This window comes from Tenrec ecaudatus, chromosome 9 (genome assembly GCF_050624435.1).
Source record: "Tenrec ecaudatus isolate mTenEca1 chromosome 9, mTenEca1.hap1, whole genome shotgun sequence".
Lineage (NCBI taxonomy): Eukaryota > Metazoa > Chordata > Mammalia > Afrosoricida > Tenrecidae > Tenrec > Tenrec ecaudatus.
Window position 1 is genome coordinate 137,118,708 of NC_134538.1, and position 23,922 is coordinate 137,142,629.

At 42.7% G+C, this 23,922-nt stretch overlaps 1 protein-coding gene across 1 annotated transcript in view; it reads left to right on the forward strand.

The window, feature by feature from the left end:
* Positions 1–23,922, forward strand: part of CFTR (CF transmembrane conductance regulator) — a 177,175-nt gene that overhangs the window by 97,444 nt on the left and 55,809 nt on the right. The window contains exons 12-17 of the mRNA XM_075557370.1: positions 6,240–6,334; positions 9,702–9,788; positions 12,920–13,646; positions 15,546–15,674; positions 22,590–22,627; positions 23,060–23,319. Of these exons, the coding sequence (XP_075413485.1) occupies positions 6,240–6,334; positions 9,702–9,788; positions 12,920–13,646; positions 15,546–15,674; positions 22,590–22,627; positions 23,060–23,319 (1,336 nt within the window). The remainder of the gene's footprint in view (positions 1–6,239; positions 6,335–9,701; positions 9,789–12,919; positions 13,647–15,545; positions 15,675–22,589; positions 22,628–23,059; positions 23,320–23,922) is intronic.

A 23,922-nucleotide genomic window follows, 5' to 3' on the forward strand; every position in this document is an offset into this window, starting at 1 on the left:
TGCTTCCAAAAAGACTACAGCAGTTTTACTCTGTAATGTGCAGGGTCACTGTGAGTTGGCCATGGTTGGTTTGGTTCTGAAGGATCTGAATTTTAGGGAGCTATTACTCAAGCCTGTACAAAGACTTTGTGTTCTCCTAATTTCAGTAGCTTATTTTACATGTGATCTTATTATCTCTAGCATCCTAATTTCAATCGATGACTTCCCCAACAATTTTGATGAGTAACTCCAAGGGAACTCAGAGAAATTACAGTATAAGTCAAGGGAAATGGGAGTGGGGTGAGGGGCCCTTCAGTAGCACTTGCTCCTCGGAGCACCAAGTCATCAGATGCTGTTTGGGACGATAACGTACCTAGATGGGGACATTTGCTGTGAAGGCTCAATGCCAGCACGGTTTAAACAGATCTATTTCCAGAGTTGAGAGTCCTTAGTCATCGGCAAGGATAAAAGTTTAACAGAGCACATACAACGAAGTGTTTTATGATAGAGCTGATAGAGAAAGTCAAACACTAATAAAGAAATTTACAGATGAGCAATAAACTGAGAAATCAGACCAGGCACTCACATCGGCAGCAGGATATCAGGATTACTAATGTTTTTGGTTTAAAAATAATGGCTTGTTCAACATTCTCTGCTGTCTACCCCTGCTATTTTGTTTCATTTCAGTCTCGGCAGCTTCATGCTAATTATGATGTCTAAGGTACTTATTAAATTAAAATTATCCAAGTATACTCATTTCTTTTTATAAATGGCTTCAGTCCAGCAAAGGAAGCCAAATACATTGGCTCAAAACATCGAATCTCTTCAGATATAGGCATCTTGAGTTTTCAGCAATATATCTATCTTAGCACCATTCTTCTGCAAGACTTGTATTTCCGGAGATCACTGTCATGAATGTGATGTATGCATTTTCTGCCCATTTAAATGAATCTGTACCAAATTGGCAATAACTCTATCCATTCATTTGCATCACATATCTATATTGATACTGGTATGTATCTAGATACACATACCTATACATCAGTATTGTTATAGATATGATGTAAATAAATGTATAGATGGATAGATATACTGGTATGTATATCTATGTATGGAACCCTGGTGGTGTAGTGGCTAAGCCTCAGGCTGATAACCATGCGATCAGCAATTGCTGATCTGATCAGCTGCTCTACAGGAGAAAGGCAAAGCATTCTGTTCCCATAAAGCATCACTCTCAGAAACCCACAAGGGGAAGTGCTGCCCTCTTCTTTGGGTCACTGTGAGTCAGAATCGACTTGATGGCAGTGAGAACATCTATAGGAAGCAATTCGCTATTGTTCAAACCAGTTGTTGTCCAGGCTCTTCTATTATTGGCTTTTTAAAATTTTATGGTCCTAAATTCACTGTCATCGAATCATTTTCGTCTCATAGCAACCCTATTGACTGAATAGAACTGCCTCTACAGATGTGTGAGGCTATAATTGTTTACCAGATCTGAAAATCTCATCTTTCTCCATTGAAATGGCTGGTGGGTTCAAACTGCTGACCTTGGACTAATAGCTCCATTTGTAACTCACAATACCACCAGGCTTCTTCTATTGTATGGTAATAGCCTATTATAAATATTCTTATGGGTCAATTGTCCTGTCATAGGGCTGAAGGGTAGAATTATTTATAAAGTGGAGTAACTTCTTAGGAAGTCCTTATATTCCACATATGTTTTACTTTCTTATCAAATGTATATACATTGTAATTGGTGGGGTTCAGTATTCAATCATAATTGAGTGCCATTTTTTGTGATGTGGATCTAGGATTCATAAAGTAGCATGGATCTGTGAAACTGAGGGATACCTTCAGTGAGGTGGACTAGCCCAATAACCACAATTCAAAAACTCACTGTCCTCAAGTTGATTCTGACTCCTGGCAACTCTATAGGCCAGAGTAGACCTACCCCTGTGAGTTTCCAAGACTGTAACTGTTTATGGGAGTAGAGTCCCAGAGTGGCTAGTGGTTCTGAACTGTTGACCTTTCGGATTGCAGTCCAACGCATAACCACTACACCACCAGAATAACTGAGAGTGAACTCATATATACCAAACGACCTTGGAGATAGCATAGGCCTGGGCACTGTTTCCATCTCTTTTACATGAGGTCCTTTGAGTCAACACCAACTCAATGGCAACTAACAACAACAAAAACAAATGAGAAGAATGGAATCCTGGAGGACAGGGAGGGAAGAGAGCTCTGCATAATTAGAGTTCAAAGCCACCCTTCCCTATCATCAAAATGGATTGCCAATGCTCATCCTTAAATACCATCTTTAACTCCCTGGCCACAGAGGAACAGGCTTTGGGCTTAGAGGATTCGGCCGCACAAGTGCTGGCCAGAGTGCCAACTCCAGGAAAGGACAGGATACAAGAGATAGTTACACGGTTTAGTATACTGTGAATAATCTTAATTATTTCTTACTATCCTACTTGTTTTCTTTCACCCCTGCCTTCAAAGCACGTAAATACTAGGGTTCCCCTCTGGCCTTTGCTCTGCCGGACCCTCAGCCTGGAGGGCCACACCCAGCTTCCCAGGGCCCTCAGCCTGGAGGGCAGCACCCAGCTTCCCAGGACCCTCAGCCTGGAGGGCAGCACCCAGCTTCCCAGGGAGACTGCTTCACTTTTCCTTTGTTGACCATTTTTTGGTGATTTGGGAGAAAATGAGTTCCCCATTCAACAATCTCTACATATTTTGTTCTGAGCTTTACTTTTTAATAAGAGGAGTATCCTGGTTCCCCACAAAAAGCATTATCATTGACTTGGGTAGGATTTTCTAGCCTAGCACAATAATGAATACATAATTTTCAAACCCAGTCTTTGAATAGTATTTGGTAATTTGCACAACTTTCCAATCGATTTAAGTGGTATGGTTCACTTGCTTTCTCATTCTGTTGCATTGTTGAGATCTAGCTCATTTTCTGGTAAAAAGAATGTAGAAATCTATTTCATTCTTTTCAGTTGTTGATTGTTCCCCATTCATAACCTGCTGCCATCAATTCAACCCATTGTGACCCCATAGACATCCAAGCAGACTTGCTCCCCAAGGTTTGCAGTGGCTGATTATTGTTTGGCAGTGGATTTCCAGGCCTTTCTTCTGAGGTGCCTCTGGGTAGAGTCAAGCCTCCATCCTTTAACTTAGCAGCTGAGTCCATAAACCATTCGCACCACCCAGGGGCCCAGTGTCCTTATAACCTTTTATTTACTCAGCGTATGACACATATGCACATTTTCAGATTTATAAGATGTGGCCAAATTACCCTCTTATTATATTTTTTAAAGTTCGCACATCTTGAGTATTTCGTCATAGAATTTTTATTGTTGTAAGAAAGGTATGTGACACAGCGTTTGTCGGTCCGACATGTTTCTGGTGTACAGCTCGTCAACAGAGTTATGCTAACCATGTTGTGCAACCATCTTCTATTGCTGGCAACTTTGTCATCAGCTAAACTAAATCCCACTGCTTTCCAAACCGTGACTCTCCATGCCCCTCTCATGTTCTCCCCTGGCAACCACCCACCAGTCGATGTTGACTCCTGTACATCCATGTTGGTTTCTGTAATAGCCTGGGTACTTTAGAGAAACAAATCCACAGAAACTCATGTATAAGAGAGAGAGTTTTATATAAAAGGTTAAGTGTGCATCAAGAAAACATCCCGACCCAGTGCTGCCAAAGCCCACAAGTCCAACATTAATCCATGTCCAACACCAATCCACAAAGTCCTCCTCCATCTCACAAAACAGATGCAATGATGCTGACTGCAGGTGGAAAGCTGAGTCAGTGAGTGTGTAAACATCTCCGCGCCGGCAGGGGTCTCCATACGGCTACTCCAGCACCCAGGGCTGCATCAGGGTAGGTCTATGTGGCTTCTTCTCTGGGATGTCTCGCAGGAAGTGAGCCTTGCCAGCTGAAGCAGGGAACTGGCTAAGGCAGCTACTCTGGTCCGACCATCAGAAAGCAAGAGACCTGAGAACTCTAAAGGCGAGGCTAGTGAGCCATTTATCTCTCTGCCCTTCCATTAACCCCACATGTGTTTATCGGCCAGATTAGCACAATAAAGTAACTCACTCAGTTTCTATAAATATCCTTATGATTTCATATGTGTGAGCTATACAGTGTTTGTTCCCTGGTGGTTTATTCATCCATCTGTTGATGGATATTTGGCTATTGTGTCTGGTGCTGCAGCGCACATTGGTGTACATGCGTCTGTTTGTATCTCTGCTTTCAAGTCTCTTAGGCACATGCCTAAGAGTGGAAATGCTAGGGAATGTGGTAGTTCTTTTCTAACTTTCTCAGCACTTGCTAAACCATTTTCTATAGAGACTGTACCATTTTGCATGCCCATCAATAATGAATGGGGTTTTAATCTTGCCACATCTTCATCAAGATTTATTGTTTTCCTGACTGATTTCCCTCCACATTCTTTCACTATGAGACGCCAGCAAGAGGAATCTCTTTCCATCTGTTATTCAGTCGGTAGTGCAAAGAAAGCTAGAAAACAAGGTGCTTTGCTTTCTGACCAGTGTTTCCTGTCATGTTTTCTGTTTTGCTTAAGCTTTATTCTAGAATAAAAAATTCATGCTTGGATTGCCACATTACATTTCATTGTTTTGTATTGATTGAATTGCCTTGCAAGTGCTATTTCCTTAATTCTCATATTTAACACCCTTTATGAAACAAGAACTATGGGTACCCCCAGGTCTGGTAGAGGCATTGAGTCACACAGCTACCTGTTAAGTGACTGTCTAAGATTTCACTATAAGCCTGACAGCCCAGGGTTCAAATTCCGAGCCTCATATTATTCTGTTCTGCATTCCAGCTTCATTACTTATGGAGACCTGCAACATGCTGAGCTATTCTGATAACCAAAGCTCTCAAAATGGGTATCCCAAACAATTTACATTTCACCTCATTTAGAGACTCAGGGAGAAGGAGACTTGGATGCAGTTCTCCCGGGCATTGTCCTGGGGTACTCCAAGTGTGGAAGAAGGTTCCACACTGAGGAATCCCATTGCTTCCCTGGCTATGTTAACCTTGCTTCTTTTGCTTGGGGTCTTGGAGATGGAAGATATGTGCAGGGGGGAAGAAATCTACCTTTGCACTCTCTTGCTGAGTGCTCAAGAAGGTGCAGGAACGGCCAGCACAGAGCGGCGCGGTAGTCTCCAAGGGCCAGTCGGCCGTGGAGGCACTTTTTCATGAGGCTAGAGATGTGACACCGGGTGTAAATGTAGTTGCTTTCTTTGTGCCAGTACAACCTGTGAAAGCTGGAACCTGTGGAAGGTGGAAGCTTGTCAGAGACAGAAAATGCAGATATTTCCTTAAAAAGGAAAGATGGGAAAGTGGCACGACTGCCTCCTGTTAAGGCTGGAGAACTGGCAACCTTAGAGATTAAGGTCGCCTTGTTGAGTTCTCGCTCTCACAGGCTCTGATGCATTTGGACACAAGGGTGAAAACTTGGTCCTAGCGGAAAGAGATGCTGCATTCGGGGCTGTGCGTCTCATATGGAGGACCAGTGTGGCTCCACACGACCTCCCTGGTATGCTTCTCCCATGCCTGAGTGAGAGTCATCACTGAATTTCACAGTGTTTCCTCCAACGGGCCAGTGTTTTGAATCCCCAAACCGAACCCATTTCCCACGAATGACTTTTGACTCAGAAAGACCCCAGAGACAAGAGTAGAATGGCCACCGTTGGATTCCCCCAAACTGTACATCATTACAGGAGCAGACAGACTCATCTCACTCCCTGGAAGCAGCCAGTGGGTTCGCAAACCTAACTTTGGGGTTATCAGCCTCACACAAAACCCACTCTCCATCCCGAGCTCCTTGTCAACCTGCACTGAGATGGCCTGGACTGTCCTTTCGTATGTTAATAGCATTGGTGGTGTGTGTCCTGGGCTGATGGATAATCTACATAATAATTTGCATACACTTACATAGACACATAGTTCACTTTTAAAATGTTTCCAATTTTCACTTAATGATCATGAGTGACATCCTCAAAATAACATTAAAGCTTACTAGCAAAATTTTTAGCCATCTTATTTTGGCCAACAAAATGACTCACATTTGAAATCACTGAGTTAAGGTGTTCAGAGCGTCCAGTGTAGGTAAAGTAAGAATCTGATACATGACTACATTTGAAGGGAGGTGGCCTCTTTAAATTCTGATCCAGTGCACTAACTAGACCGCTCCAATTTTCTATTTTCGGTGACAGGACATTTCCAAGTTTGCTGAGAAAGACAATATAGTTCTTGGAGAGGGTGGAGTCACCTTGAGCGGAGGCCAGCGTGCCCGAATCTCTTTGGCCAGGTGAGTGTCTGGATAAGAGCTTCACTGGCTTTTGTTGTGATTTCCACACATGTCTCTGTGTGCAAGCACTCTCTACAGCTTTATATTCTGTTTCTGGCCCTGAGAAAAATGCCTGGGATTTAATAGCTGATAGTATAAGAATGAGCTTTCAGAACAGTGAGTAAAATGATAGGCAGAGCTCAACATGAAGATAGCTTCTTAAAGGTGCTGCGCATATTTTGATGTGTATATTTGCTCGAAGGAGCCCTGGTAGGGTAGTGGATGCCATGCTGGCCTGCTAGCTGTAGGGTCAGCTATTGGCATTCACCAACTTCTGGAATTCCAGTTCGCCAGCAACTGGAATTCACCTGGAGAAAGATGAGGCTTTCTGCTCCTGTAAAGATTTACAGCCTCGGAAACCCCCACAGGACAGTTCCACCCTGTCCTAATGAGTTGCTGTGTGTGGAAATCAACCCCAAGACAGTGAGTTTGTTTGATGGGTAGTGTGGGCCCCCAAAGGGAAAGTGGCAGACTGGGATTCCGCAGAGCATAAGGAAAGAAAAGCTACCTGTCTCTGTTAGTTTCATCACGGCTCATGGTTGTTACTAATACACACACACACACACACACACACACACACCGTCTTTGCTTTCAACCTCTGTTTCTGTGTCTAGGTTTAGGTGCACCTACTTTTTCAATTTCTCCACATAATTTATAAATCTCCTAAGAGAAACAACAAAGACAATTATACCACTTGGCTTAAGGTCTGTCCTCTTTAAAGTAAACCAAATAAGACAAACTTCTCTCCTATTGTGGGAATGAGTTTGTCTCTTGGCCCGGGCATTTGGAAGCTGTCAAAGAGAAGGACATATAGTTAATTTGTGTTAGGAAGAAAAAGTTATGGTTAAACTATAACTTGCAGTAAAAATAAAGATCGGTGATATGGGTTGTCAAATGTTCCTCAAGTTTTCTTTGAACAAAATTCACACTGTCTCGCTAAATGTTAACCAGAGCTGACTCACTGGTGTTTCAACCCTTTCTCTAACTTCCTCCTATTTCCTGCGCAGGGCCAGGGTGAGACCCAGCATGCAAGAAGCATTTCAGTTGCCTGGTACTATTCTAATGAGAGAGAGAGAGAGAGAGAGAGAGAGAGAGAGAGAGAGAGAGAGAGAGAGAGAGAGAGAGAGAGAGAGAGAGAGCGCGAGTGAGCGCACTCCTTTAATTCCACACAATCTGCCAAGAAAACTCTGTTTTTTTCTATTTCATGCAAGATATCTTGAGATCATTGAGGCTGTTAGACATTAACTTGTCAAGGACTTCACAGAAAACGGTGTTTTCAGAATTAGAACCAGGTCCTCTAGATGCTTGACCATGAATGAAATGATAAATCAACAGGTAATGCTATCTCGCAGATCACATAATGGTTTCTAAATGAATATAAGGTGAGTATCCATGAACCAAAGTAAGACTTGTCTTAAATATTTGACTCAAATTTAGGTAAGACATATATAAGGCTCTGGTGGTGTTGTGGTTACAGTTTGGGCTGCCATCGCATGGTCGACAGTTCAAAACCACCAACAGCTCCGTAGTGGAAAGACTGGGCTTTCTACTCCCACAAGCAGCTATGGTCTTGGCAACCCACAGAGTCACTGTGAGTCAGCACTGACTCAATGGCAGGGAGTTTTTTCAGACACTCAACATAAAATGGAGTTACCTTCATGCTAGTTTGAGATTTGGTTTTACTGTAAGACATAGACAGTTTGAGCGCCAACAGAAAACAATCATTTATTGTTATCTCATCAGAATGTATAATTTGTCCAGCTTGGGGTGATATTTGGTGACATATATGTGTGTGTGATAGAGAGAGAGAGAGTGTGTGTGTGTGTGTATATGTGTGTGTGTATGTGTGTGTGTATGTGTGTGTGTGTGTGTGTATGTGTGTGTGTGTGTCATTTCTAGTCTTTTGAGAAAACACAGTCCTAAGTGCGAGGAAAAGGAAAGTAGCTGAGTAGGGAAGAAATCTCTTGATGCTCCATTTGGATGCAGGGTCCCTGATCTAACCCTTTTCTGTTGTCCTCTAACATAATTTACACAACCAAGATCCTCTGAGCTCAGATTTTCCTTTGATACCCCCCATTTCTCATCCTTCCTTCTCTTAATTATATGCTGATTGAACACAATCTTCTTACCCCAAATGCCAAGAATTACACACAAACGCTGAATCCAGTGTGGTTGGGAGAGGGGCTTAAAATGTTAGGAGAAAATTCTCTCCTTTCCGTTAATATGGAACGACATCTTATGACTATTTTAAGAGCAATCCAGCAGAGTTTTTACATGAGTAAAGTCCAATTTTATTTTACTTAAAAAGGGAAAAATGTGGATATATTTTCTACTGTGAATGATCCATTCTTATTTGGAAGGTTCCCAGGGAGCATAGTGCGTTAAGTAGATGGCCACTACCCACAAGGTCAGGGGTTCGGTCTCACCAGTGGCTCCATCAGAGAAGGACGAGGCTGCTTGCTCCTGGAAAGACTTGCCTTCTTGGAAACGTCATGGATCAGTAGTCTGAGGCACTAAGAATCATTGGCAGAATGGAAGTTTGGCAGTGAGTGGGTTTGCGTTTGGGGGAATTTTATGAATGTGGAACTGTGCAAAGCCCACTGCAGCATCGCTTAATACAGCCAAAGCTGCCTGGCTACCGATTCATTATTTAACCTGGGCCACGAAGCAGTTCGGTTTGTTGATAAGCATCTACACTTTGAGAAACTAAAATAGAAAAGTGTCACAGACGTGGTGTCATTGAGGTTTGTTCTCTGACCTTTTCTTGGGTACAAAGGAGCTTCTTTTTGGTTTCCCTAGCACGTCAGATCATTGAGGGCTGGGGCTGTGTACTGTTGGCCATTACAGACCCAGGGCACAGCTTGGTGTCTGAGTCTTGATAGGTACCATTGTGTTTGAAACCAGTTCTTTAAAAAAATAAGTTTAAGGCTATATTTTAAATTGTATAGTGAGATTTGCTTGGTAACTGTTGCTTGTTGCATGTTATATGCAGCTAGCCAAAGCATTTCTATTGTTATTAAAATGCTGCAAAAATTCCTAACCATCCTCCATGACTTCTACTTTTATTCTTCCTTGAAAATTATCAGTGATTGATAATTAAATGCTGCCAATCAAAAGGCTGATGAGTCAAACCCAATCAGGGGCTCCACAGCAGAAAGACCTGGAGATCTCACCCGTGAATATTCCTTCCAACAGGCCTGTTTGGGCGGTTCCACCCGCCACACTAGGTTGCTATGAGTCAGAGATGACATGGCAGTACCAGACAAGAATATGAAATAACAAGGGAAAATACTAAGGAAGTCTAATTGGATTTCCATTTTCTTTTCAGAGCAGTATACAAAGATGCGGACTTATACCTACTAGACTCGCCTTTTGGATACTTAGATGTGTTAACAGAAAAAGAAATTTTTGAAAGGTATGTTCTTCAAATGACTTACTGTAATGTTGATGCTGAAGAAAGGACGACCTGTTTCATCACAGATGGCTCTGGCCTCTTGAGAAATAATTTCCAACATTGTCTTTCCTCAATATGGTAGGATGCGCCATGGCACTCACTCCCTCGGCTCTTTCCTTTGTGGTTCAGATTCACTATCCATTATCATCTCCCATGAGCACCACACATTCAACCATTCTGTCACCTGTAAACTATTAGTGAAATTACTCTCTGGACAATCTGCATGGCCATACTCCCGTGTAGTGCCTCTTTGATAGGCTGAGAGGTTTGAGGTTGAGCGGTTCTCAGACAAGGAAGCCCCGGTGGCATGGTGGTTCCATGCTGGGCTGCTAACAGGGCCAGCAGTTTAAAGCCACCAGGTGCTCCATGGGAGAAAGACAAGATTTTCCACTCCTGTCAAGAGTTTGTCTCAGAGAGCCACTGGGGCAGCTCTGCCCTGTCCTCCAGGGTTCCTGTGAGTTGGAATCAACTTGATGGCAGAGAGATTGGTTTTGATTTTGAGTGCTCAGATGGTTCATCTACCTCCATAACGCCTTCCACCCTCCTCCTCACTCCCATGGGATTCAAGGTGTACATTTAACCGGAGCTCTCCTTGGGACTCAATGTTTGTGGCATCCCTAAAAGGCAGAGTTAAGTTGTGTAATGATTTCCAAATTTCAAAATGATCTCATGGACTATAGAGTAGTTTACTAAAAGACTAGTCACAGCGACTGGGGAGCATGGGAGGGGAGTCAATAATGATGGTACAAGAGAACAGTATGTGTTCTAAAATTGACAGTGAAGAGTGTGTAGCTTACCTACCTTGTTTGAACAATTGAATTGTATCTGAGAAGAATTACTGTAAGGTGAATGATGTGTAAACATAAGAGTGAAATAGGAGGGGAGGAGTATAAATACATATGTATTTGTATATACGTACAAACATGTACACACATATGTAACACATGAAATAAGGAAGCAGATGGACTTTGGGCCTCTACTTAAATCATTTTTCAGTACAAGAATGGCTTGTCCTAATAATGCGTCATTGTATGGTATTCACCTTCCTGACCTGATGACTAAAGACAAAATGGGTACATAAGCAAATGTGGTAAAGAAAGCTGATGGTGCCCAGCTATCAAAAGATATAGTGTCTGGACTCTAAAAGGCTTATAATTAAACAAGCAGTCATCTGGCAGGGAAGCAACAAAGCCCACATAAAAAAAAGCACACCAGCCTGTGTGATCATGAGGTGTTGATGGGAAGAGGTATCAAAAGTTCAAAAACATGCAACCAGCTCAATGTTAAGGGGTGTGGATGCAATGGAGACCCAAAATCCCGCTACAAGATGATTGATCCTTCTCAGAAGGGCCACACAGAATGGATGATAGAGCCAGGGTGTGGCATGGCACTGATGGACCACATAACGATCCCCTAGTTCTTAACGTTTCCTCTTACGAGTAAGGGCTTTATGGGTTTTACCCCACTGACCACATTAGATTTGCAAATTTGTGTATTTAGGATAATGTGGTACATGAAGGTCAAATGGATGACCCCTCAGAGTCAGTGATAGGAGTGGTGATTCCCTGAGTGGATGGGAAGAAGGGGCGCTAAGTGGTGGGGAAAGGGGAATGGATAGCATTGATGATTGAATAACCCCGCCTAATGGAATTGAACAATAGAATAGTATTTAAATAGATATACTGGGATGTATAAGATATGTCAATGAAACTATTATAAAAAATAAAAGAATAGTTATGATTTTCTTTTGAAAATAAGATTTAAATAGGATATATGCCATGTGTTTAATAAAAAAACCTGTGCTGGTTCTAGATGCACCTGGAAGTTAGTTAAATGTAATGCTTAAGAGGCTACTTTTACAATCCTGTTACTATGACAATGAACTGCCAGTCAATATAAATGTTGACAGTTGTGATTGTATCTAATTTATATTTTAGAATAACGCCTCCTTATATAAGCATGTACACCATATGTAATGTATATCTACGTAGTATGTAATGTACATAAAGTTGATTCTGACTCATAGTGACCCTGCAGGACAGAATAGAACTCGCCATAATATTTCCAAGGTTGTAAATATTTATGAACACACACTATGACATGTTCCCCCTTAGCATAGCTGGTAGTTTTGAACCTCCGACCTTCCAGTTAGCAACTGAGTGCTTCAACTATGGTAGCACCAAGGGTCCTCTGTGTGTGTGTGTGTGTGTGTGTGTGTGTGTGTGTGTGTGTGTGTGTGAGCGAGAGAGAGCGAGAGACAGAGAGAGAGAGGTTTTAATGCCTGAAGTAAATTGTTCTGCCTTAGTTGGTTCTAGTCCGCATTTTCTTTTTAGCAAGAGGATTACTTTATTAGAGACTCACGTTTATCAAATTTTCAGTTGCTATCTTTTAAAACAAGCCAAATGAGCCTTACTTTATATTCTTTAGAACGAAATCCAACTAAAATGCCAAAGGAAACAAACAGAATCCTTATGCCACAAAAAGCTGAATGCAGCAATATAGACTTCTAAGGACCTTAAAGGTCACTGATGAGTAAAGTCAGGTCCAAAAGATAAAAAAATTGTTCAAAGTCAAACCACTATTTGGCAAATACCATTGCCATAAGTCAGTTCCAAATTACAGCGGCCCCATACGACCAGTTAGAACTGCCCCTTGGGTTTCCAACTCTGTGCTCTCTACAGTAGCTGGCTGCCTCATCTTTCCCCCTTAGAGAGGCGGGTGGTTTTGAACCACTGACTCTTTAGTTAGGAGCTGAGCACTTACTGATTGTACCACTAGTGCCTTTTTTATTTAATATTTTTATTTATTTTTATTTAATATTTTATTTATTTTTATTTAATAGAAGAAATGTAATTTCATTCTAAGTCTCTTGGCACTGACACCTTGAGTGTGTAGTTTCATACCATAATGCTTTAAGAGATTTCAAATGACTGAATACAGGTCATTTATTTACACATAATAATAAAATGGTATCATGGAGGTTTGATATGATGCAACATTAATAAAATGATAGAACATACACGTACATTATTGTAATCAAGAGTCTATAAAGTGGATACATTTTTTATTTATATCTTTTTCTATTCTTAAAGCTGTGTCTGTAAATTGATGGCAAACAAAACTAGGATTTTGGTCACTTCTAAAATGGAACATTTGAAGAAAGCTGACAAAATACTAATTTTGCATGAAGGTAGCAGTTACTTCTATGGGACGTTTGCTGAACTACAAAACCTGCGGCCAGACTTCAGCTCGAAGCTCATGGGCTACGATTCTTTCGACCACTTTAGTGCAGACAGAAGAAACTCCATCATCACCGAGACCTTGCGGCGCTTCTCTCTAGAAGGAGAGGCGGCTGTCTCCTGGACTGACAACAGAAAACAGTCTTTTAAACAGACTGCAGACATCAGTGAAAAAAGGAAGAACTCTATTCTCAATTCCATCAACTCCATGAGAAAGTTTTCCATTGTCCAGAAGGCTCCGCTCCCAATGAACGGCATCGAGGAGGATTCTGCCGAGCCCCTTGAGAGAAGGCTGTCCTTAGTGCCAGACTCTGAGCAAGGAGAGGTCATCTTGCCTCGAAGTAATGTGATCAACACGGGCCCCACGTTTCAGAGGCGGAGGAGGCAGTCTGTCCTGAACCTGATGACCCGCTCCTCCATCCACCAAGGTCAAAGCATTCACCGCAAGACAGCAGCATCCTCACGAAAAATGTCGCTGGCCCCGCAAGCCAGCTTGATGGAGACGGACATCTATTCAAGAAGACTCTCTCAAGACAGCGGCTTAGAATTAAGTGAAGAAATTAATGAAGAGGATCTAAAGGTATGTGGGAAATAGTACAGGTATGTATGAAATGTGGGGGCATTGGTTCTTCTGTGGGAGCATTTGAACCTTTTGTACAGGAAATGTGGGTTTCCGTTTCCAGCCAATGCAGTAAAACTCCTAACTACCACCACCACCACTTGTCTTTAGGGGAAGCTTGTATGTTGCCGTGATGCTGAGCAGGTTTGGTGGAGCTTCCAAGCCAAGGCACACGAAGAGGAAAGACTTAGAGATCTACTTGGGAAAAGTCAGCCCATCAGAGCCCAGTGGGCTGACCCTCATCCAGTGCATGGAGTTGTCCTGGGTTGGGAGCTGACTCCAGGGTAGCTAGCAACAAAATGAAATGTTACTCATCCTAAGTAGTGCTATTAAGCATAACCTCCAGGCAGCCAGTCCATGATGCTGTTTTATAGACCAAAAGACTTTTATATTGAAGATATGCAGCAATATAAAAGGGGTCTTATTAAAAGGTATTTGTAAACTTCCTTAAGAGTCTTGGATGCATTGAAAAATGGCCAGAGAGGTGATGAACTGATTGTTGGACAGGATAGGTCTTTCAGAATAGTGCACTTGGCAGTGCCCAAGTGTTTTTTTTAACACTGCTAGCCTAAACTTTCCTCCTTTCCAAACCAAAGAAACAACACGGATGACCTCTAAAGTCTTTACTTTCAATATTTCTCTCATTTAAAAGGCTTCCTAAAGGATATTTCATCTACATGGTTTCACATCAGTCTCCATGAATTTTTCAAACTGTACCTCATGATTTTAGTTGAGAAGAATCGTTTCTTTCACTAGTAGCAGTCAGTATTTGTTACTCGCTGCTAGTGCCAGATAGCAAATACTAGTCCCACCTCTTTGAGGCACTTATCATGATTCTCAATTATAAATAAGGAAACTAGAATTCATAGATGTTGAACAACTCGCCGGAATTCAAACAACTTCCAGAAAGTGAATGGGCTGGTGCCAAAAATATGCACACCCTGGTTGGGGCAGTCAGTTGACACACTTGGCTGCCAGTGGGATTGTTAATAGGTTAAGTCATTCAGGGGTGCCTCGCAAGAAAGACCCGGCCATCCTACTTCTGAGAAATTGTGCAGCTCCACGCCGACACTAAGGTGTTTCCCTCTTCTACTCTCATGCCTGTGCAGAGTAAAAGAGTTATGGTCTCAGACACCAGCTCTACCCTGTCACATCGGGTCCCTATGAATCAGCATCAACTTTATGGCCATGAGTTTGGTCTTTTGAACCAGGATGTTGTATCCAATTACGCAGGATCCCCCTCTTTGGATTTGCTAACTTCATGAGGAACAGAGCGATCCTTTCCCTTTAGACTCCGTGGGTCTGTCTTTTAAAACTGTGTGAAGTACATCTACCAAAAGGCAAGGATTTCTGGGGATTCAAATACTGTAACTGAAGTCAGAGGTAGAAGCAGAGATCATCTACATCTCCCAAGAAGTCAATATTCATCAGTTAGCCTTCAGACCTCGCTGAAGACTTTTAGAACCTACACCATCCCGAATTGTTCTTGTCTATGTACTGCTGAAAAACAAACAAACAAAGTCAGGAGAATTCCAGGAAGCTTGTGTTTGGGGGTGTCATTCAGTCTGTAAAAGTTGCAACACCGTCAAGCCTTTGCATGGCAGCTGTTTTCTCCAGTAACACGGCTGCTCAATCAGTGCTGTCAGTGCAGAATCTTGCATCTTTGCAACGTTCTGTGTTTTTCAGAAATCCCCGTTAGCTCACCTACATGAACGGCACACCACACGTTTCTGGCACGGTTTATGTTTGCTATAATTTACTTAGCATCAAGTCATACTTTTGTTTCTACATACGCAAAATAAAACTGGTGTGTGAGATAGTAACGCTTCATTGTCATTGCCGTGATGTTGTTTCTCCCAGGAATGCTTTGTTGACGACGTGGAGAGCATACCAGCAGTGACCACATGGAACACGTACCTTCGCTACATTACCGTTCACAAGAGCTTAATTGCTGTGCTCATTTGGTGTGTTGCTATTTTTCTGGCTGAGGTAAGAATCTTCCGTGGCAAAATAATCCTGTGATTGAAAGTCACATTGAGACCAGCTTGAAAAGATATGTTGATATACACATGTGTAGAAGTATGTGTATACCTATTTCTACATCTCTATGTATATGTAATTCTGAAATAATCACTGAGCTACAGTTCTACTTAGATCTTAAGTTCTGTAATGTCACACATAGAATTGCTATGGGTACTGTACGATTTGAGACATCACATGGAACACATGCTCAAACATAAATATACTGAGAGTTTTTTTTTACAGAGAGACATTTGAAAGCACAAAGTAGAAGGCCCAGAGATGGACTGAAATTAGACACTGAAAATATTTTTGCAAAAAAAATGTAAAATCAGTCAACTCTAGATGATGCATTATTCACTAGTCATGTGACAACGTGCCACTTTTAAATGACTGTCCCTTCACAAAATAAGTATACCGTATATACACAAGTATAAGCCGCCTCGATTATCAGCCAAGGCACCTAATTTCACCACAAAAACTGCACTAAAAATGTGCTGAAAAACTCGGCATATACACGAGTATGTAAGTTATAAGCGTAGCTTAGTAATAATTTCCAACAAACCTAAAGATTCAGAGCATCTGTTTGCTCACATAATTTTTTGGCTTCAATGTTACCATCATGGCGTGACATCTCCCCACTAACCTTCCCATCACCGAGTTGAGTGGGACAGAGAGTGTGAGCACGCGTGTGAGCAAGCACAGCAGCCTACACATGCGGTTCTTAAAGCTGGGGTAGGATGAGACTCTGGAACAGCCACATCGGTGTCAGAGATGCTTAGTTCAGCAAGTCATGAATCGGCCTTGAGACTGGTTGGGGGACATTTGCCCTGACAGGGGCCACTGCCACTCAGAACCACCAGTGCATGCCATAGGAAATTTAGGACCAATTTTGCCAGTCTTCTGACTTACTACAAGAAGCCCAAAGGCTGGGTTCCCTGTGAATTTGCTTTGCTGGTTTCAAATGTGGACAGCTGATTAAATAAAACAAATACTTAAATGCGTACAACAAAACCCACCAGCGGCACGGAGTTGACCTGAGTCAAGGCTCTAGATCTTTCCTCCGGAGGACATGCTGATGTGTGCTGATGTGCAAACACAGTCCAGAAGGAAGGCCAGGCTGGCTGGAGGAAGCGAGTGGGCCAGGAGTTCTGGCAAAGAGGGCAGCCAGGTGAAGGCAGATCCTGCAAGGCCAGGACTACTCTGGTGCCTCCTCCTTGCCTCTGCCGGAGTTCTTCTCAGCGCTCACCAATGCTTATGGTTTGCTGTCGTTGGCTGCCGGCCAGTCTGCATGTTGCCTGGTCCCGTGCTGTCTATCGCACATGATCACTGGTATGTTTGAGCCCATTGTTGACGACCGTTCTCACTGAGAGTTCCCCTGGCTTCTGCTGACCGTCTGTCTTGTCAAGCAGGGTGTCCTTTTCTATGAAGTGGACATATCTGATGACGCGTCCCTAGGAAACAAGACAGTGTCCTCACTTCTAAGGCTCATTCTGGTTGTCTTTCTTCTAAGACTGGTTTGTTTGTTCTTGTGGCTGCCTGTGGTATGTTCAGTATTCTTCACCAACTCCACCATAGAGTTTGTGGGTCCCGTGTCTTTTATCTCCCTGGTTGGGGATGTGGATGAAGACAGAAATGTGCTGCCTTTCTCCTTCTTTCTCGCCCTTTCTGCTTCCCTTTGTTTTTGCTAATCCTTAGCCAAGAGCCTCACGCACATCATCTCACAGTAGATGCTCGTAGACGAATAAGAATGAGTTGGAGCATATAGGTGCCTGAGTGAATGCCACAAGTTGACTGTTGGGCAGTTTATTTCACGTTGGGTCACTTGGAACATCTCGGTTCTTTCATTGGACTGGAGCAAATTAATCACACTGTTAGTAAAAGATTTACCCAATTGACTACTCTTTTAATATTCATATGTATTTGATTTTATTTTTTAAAATTCAAGATCTACAGATATGGCCTCTTGCTACGGTGTTCTTCCTGTTTGTCGCATTGGTGACACATTGGAAAAAGTTAAATTCAAACACGTTTGGAGTTTATTGATAGACCTGGATCCTGAATGTAGATTAAATCTTCATATTTTGCTCTTAATTTACTATTCACAAATAAATAGATAATAACTCATGGATATTTATACTTTCTCACTAAGGATCTCTTGGTATTTATAGGTTTCAGTTTCTTGTCATCATGCTTTATTTTTATTTTAAATGATTTTAGAACATACAACTCTCTCACACACACTGATATAAGCATCACATATACACCTATGCTCCTGTTTACAGACCTCAACAGTCTCACAGACGGCTTCATTTTATTTCACATTTCGGTTTTATATGAAACCCTTGCCTTTTCAAATAATTTACCCCTCCTCTAGCGTACTTGAATACAATAGCATTCCAAAATCATTGTATTATCATTGCTTATTTACAAACTATTAAAGATTCCAGGGTGCACACGCAGAGCTGAACAAGTTTGGAGGCGTTGAAACCACAGAGCGCCAGCTCTTCTTGTGTTTTGGCCTCAGGGGTGAAGTGATCGTTGTTGTTGCTGCAGTTGTTAGGTGCCGTCAGGTCAGTGGTGACTCAGCATAGTTACGTGGGAGCCCGTCTTTGCAGCCACTGTGTCAATCAGTCTCATCAAGGATCGACTTGGGTTTCGTCAACTTTCTGCTTTGCCAGGCATGGCGTCCTTCAGGGAGGGCCTGGGCTCTCCTGATAACATGTCCCAAAGATGTGAGACAACGTCATTCCAGCCTCATTTCTAAGGACCACCTGGCTGGTTTCTTTCATGACAGCTTTGTTCCTTCTCCTGTCAATCTGTGGTTTGTTCAATATTCTTTGCCAGCGCGGTAAATCAAGTGAGTCAGTTTTTGATCTTCCCGATTCATTGTTCAGCTTGCGCACACCACTCATAATGTATCAGTGTGTAAATCACGGAAACCCCAACTGGCATGGGTGCATTTGTCCTATTGATAGTGTTTCTGATTGCAGTCCAAAAGGAGTCTATGCATGATTCTTCCTCCCTGATCCAACAAGAGAGTGCTAGTGCCTTTTAAAGTATGTATTCAAAAGTTGAACGCACTGCTGTACAACATGGGTTTCCACCCCGTCTCTGGGTTTGGGTGATGTCTCTTCTTTTGTCCCTCAGTTTCTTAACAGACAGAACGGAGGTGGATGTGGGGTGCTGTTTAGAACCAGGCCGGCAGAGGGGTCGTTCTAAGTTTGTCTCACACTGTGAAATGGAGAAAATTATTGAACCTTTTGGAACCTCGGCTGCCGCGTGTATAAAATAGAGATTCCAGAAGTCTGGGCTGTATAGGGCAGCGTATGGATTAAAAGACATGGTCCCTGTTAAAAACTTCGTGTAGCGTTTGGCACACCGTGAGTAAAGCTAGCTCATGCGATTGTCACTGTTCCTGAGGCCAACATCCCTATTAGGAAGTTCAGCACAATGTGAGGTGGTCAAGTTCTCAAGAGTGTTATTGATGAGAGTTTGATCAATTCTTTTTATACTTTAACAAAAGTACAGGGTTAGGTAAGGGTGGGTGACAGAAGTTATCTTCTTTGACACACTCACCTAAGTCATAAGGATTGCATCAGAGTGTAATTTTTCTTACTAATCTCTGCCACTCGTACCAAATGGCCAGCATTAATGTGTAGAAAAACCTAGTCCAGTGCCCCACTTAATCTCAAATGAGTCCGCTATCATTAGTAATGATTTGAATGTCTGCGTTGAAAGGACACACTCATTATCTGCAATTCATAGAGTTACATAAAAAATTGTCATATTTCAATGTGGTGATTTATGCTAATTGACAAGACCTTTGGCCCATATAGCTTCTTAGAGCTTAACTTTGCAAAATGTTGTATACCTAATTAATGACCATTGAACTTCTATACATGTGTATACTTTCACTACCTCACTTCATTAAGAATACAATGGTCCTTTGTCTTGGGACAAGAAACTTACTTATGACAGAGGATATGAGTGTTTTTTTAAACTACTCATTATTAGTTGATGACATATCTATCCTTTGAAACATTTCTTCTGAGATGTTAACCTTAAAAATAATTTGTTTTATTCAGGGTGTTGGTGCCTGTAATTAATATGTCATTTTGGAAAAAAGCGTTGACCTTTGTATTTTTGATCCGTTTACCCCACTCCAGGGCAATCTCTTCTGTAAGTTCTTCAATGTTAGCGTGCTGCCGTATATGATTCTATGTCCTGGTGGCATCCCAGATCAAGTGCCTGACTCACGAAGGGTTGGCAGTTTGAAGCCACCGGCGCTCTGTGGTAAAAATATGTGGCAGTCCACTTCCATCAAACTTCAGAGCCGTGGCAATCCAATGGGGGCAGTTCTACTGAATTTGATAGTGATGCGATGAGTCAGAATGTACCTAGTGGCTGTGGGTTTGGCTGAATTTTAACCAGGTCACAAAAGTCTAATTAATTTTGGCCTTTCTAGAGGTTTAGGTTGGCAGTATATCATCAACTAGACATAGAAAGAAAGCAGATGATAAATTAAGAGGCAATTGTCTGTGTTATTTTATTATTACCACTTATGGACCAGAGAATGTTGTCGTTGACTGGACTATCTAAAAATCCTGTGTAGTGCTTCTGTTTTGTGATTGTTTTTAAAAAGTGGTGCATCAGAGAACAGCTATGTCCTCATCCTTTCTTCATGACTTCCGATCGATTTATTCATGAGGTCTCCCTGGGCAGCTTTACCTTTATGTTAGTCTGGGTGGACTAGAGAAACAAATCCAGAGAGACTCATCTATGTTTAAGAGAGAGTTTTATAAATCAAAGAGTAATTGCATATTATGAAGACATCCTATCCCAGTCCAGATCAAGTCCATACGTGTGATATTAGCCCTTATGTCTGGTTCCAGGCTATAAATTCTTCTTCAGACTCACACAAAAATACAATGATGCCAAATGCAGGAAGATCACAGGCCATTGGGTGGAAGTTCTTGTGGATCCAGTGGCGGTGGAGACATCTCAGCCCTGGTGTGGTTCTCTATGTGTCTCCTTCAGCTCCAGGGCACTGGCTAGCTCACTGTAGCTTCTATGTGGCTTGTCATCAGGAATGTCTAGCAGAGAGAGTGTGTGTCCCACCTCCAGTGAGCTATTTCTCTCCACTGTGCCTCCATATGAGGTCATCAAGCTGCTACCTGATTGACAAGCTAAATAAGCTCCACCCTTTCACTCTGAATAGTCTCAAATTGACCCCAGATTATGTAAGTACCACAAGGAAATGTGGTGCACTCCCATGATACTATTGTTGATATTAAAGGTTGTCATTTCACACGGCAGCTTTCCTACAAACATGGTTCTGTGTCGTAGGACAAGGGTTTGTCCTCTGAGGCATCCAAGTCTGTGTCTTCTGCCTTGTCAAGGTGTCACTTGGTTATTACTCGCTGTCATTTCTGTACCTATTTACTCATTCAGCACACACTTATTATGTCCCCACAATGAACCCGGCACAACGCTCTGTGCTGTGTGTCCAGTGAAGAGCCTGACAGGAGGGAAAGTGGGAATGCACCAACAAGCCTGTGCTTAAAGCAAACCCCACCAGAATTACTGCTGCACTCTGCCAGGGAAAACAGTGCACGGTTAGTAGTGTTTTAAGGACATCGTGGTGGCTTGGAGGTTCACACTGCACTTTGTATGTGTGCAAAGCCTGCTAGGAAGAACTAGCTTTGCTTTACATTTTCTCTCCATAATTTAACAGGCCACCTCCTTTTCCAAGTGGATCCTCTATATCGGCGGTTCTCAACCTGCGGGCCGTGACCCCTTTGGGGGGGTGAACGGCCCTTTCATAGGAGTTGCCCGCAAAACTACAGTTGTGAAGTAGCAACACAAATACTTTTATGGTTGGGGGTCACCACAACATGAGGAGCTGTATTAAAGGGTCGCGGCATTAGGAAGGTTGAGAGCCATTGGTCTATATCATCATTCGATAATTTTCTCTCTAATGGCATTAATAAGTTGCCGTTTACTTCTGTCTCACTTCATCCATCTATGATTTTGTTTACTAAACAAAATGACCTTGAATCCCAATGTTGATCAGGTAAAGGCCTGGGAATATCACAGGGAAAAAGAGAACAAAGACTGCTCCCTGCTGCTCTCGGGCAGCGCAACCGGGCAGAGAAGAAAGATAACACACATCTAACTACAGAACTTAACGAGCGAGGAGAGAAATTTAAAAAGTCAACCAGAATGGCTCATCCATTTTAATTTCACCTTTTCCATTAATCAGTGGTTCTCACAGATACTAGTCCCCTGCGATACTAATTGCGGGACGAAGGAAATCCTTTGCAGCAACCAGCCCGATGAATTTTCTGGCAGCAAGGTTGGGTGGTGTTCAGTCTATCCAGGACCTTACTGCACCCCTTGTCAACGTGTCTGGCCGTAAGCTTCCCTCCAAATCAATCCACCATTGGCACATTTTAGCCAGACTTCATATCCAGAGACTGTCTGTGCATGCTCATCTCCGTAACCATGGCTGATCTTTTGCAAGATGATAGTGGCCTAGTTATTTTTTAAAAATGCAAGTTTATTTATTTAAAACTTTTAACTGAAACTTTAGCTCTCCTGTGAAGTTCAACGAATAGTTCCTGTTGAATGCAGGAGAAAAATGACCAAGTATTTACTTCAGTGAAATTTGATTTCCACTAACATAACATGTCCTCACCGCAAATAATTGTGCTTAGAACAATCATTGTAGCTGTGGGTCCAGGAGAACAAAGCCAAAGAAAATGAAATGGTGTGTGTTTGGATGCTGGTCATTGGAGAATTAGAAATGGGTGTGGGAGAAATGGCTAAGACATTTGGGGGGAAAGCAGCCCAAACAATCCATTGTGTATGATTCTCTTCCAGGTGGCTCTTTCTTTGGTTGTCTTGTGGCTACTTCGAAGGTGAGTATTCCGTGTCTTACTGCGAGTGTTTGTTTCCATTGCCCATTTTGGTCACACTAAATAGTGCAGTATCCAGTCGGCTTCATGTCCCTCAAGGAGCATCACCAGAGAGAGTCTAGCTATTGGGGTTAAAACTGCAGGCAGTTTCATGCAGTTTCCACAGCCCTTGCAATGTCTAACGGAATTCATGATGGGCTTTCCCCCATAAAACAATGAAAATATTTGAAACAACATTATACCTCGAAGAGTTTCTTGAAATGTGTTTACGAAGGCCAGCCTCCTCGATCTTGGTGGTGAGAAAGCTTGATTTGTTTGCAGTAGTCAAAGTCTTTGAGATTAAAGGCACCAGCTCGTCTAATGACGGATATGGTGTGCCTTTGGGTTTCACTCGCACGATCTGAAACTGATAACCATTCTCCTTTCGTCTTGCAGCCGCTCTCTTCAAGACACAGGGAACAGCACTACTGCAAATGCCACTATCAGTAGCAGCTATGGCGTCATCGTCACTGGCACCAGCTCATTTTACGTTTTCTACATTTATGTGGGAGTAGCCGACACTCTGCTGGCCCTGGGGTTCGCTAGAGGTCTGCCACTGGTGCATGCGCTCATCAAAGTGTCGAACATTTTACACGGCAAGATGCTACATTCTGTTCTCCACGCACCGATGTCAACCTTCAACACGCTGAAAGCAGGTACTTTGATTCGGTGCACAACGTGAAGCTGCTCACCCGCCACCCAAGGTGGTGCCCGTGGCTTCGTGGCTTTTCTGGTTGCGTGTTGGTGTTTTTCACAGAGGCCTCTTCCCTTTGGGGTTGGCCTTCTGCGCTTCTCAGAGAGGATGCTGGCAGGCACTGTTGCTCCTGACATTGTCCCGCCAGGCGCGCAGTCGCCCGCCTTGTGAAAACGTGATGCTGGTGGGGCTGTGTCAACGGAAGCAGACTCTTCTGATTTAGTTTTCCTTCTCTGTTCTGATGTTTGGTCTAGTCCCATTCTAGGATTCCGTTGTCAATATAGTGCTATTATTGGCCCCCACGGAGTCAGCCCCTGACTTGGGTTGACCTCGTGTACAGGAGGATGATGCCTGGCCCCCTCCTGGACTATTTCCATGGCTGGTGGTATATCAGACTACTGTAAGCCACGGGGTTTTCATTTCATTCACAACCAGCTCACCAAGGCTTACTCCTAGTTCTTCTTAGTCTGGAAGCTCCCTTGAAATAGGTTCAAAACACAGGCTTCCAGTGACGGATAGGAGTTGGCTTTGCATGACAGTGAATTGCTTAGAAGGGGGGGGGGCG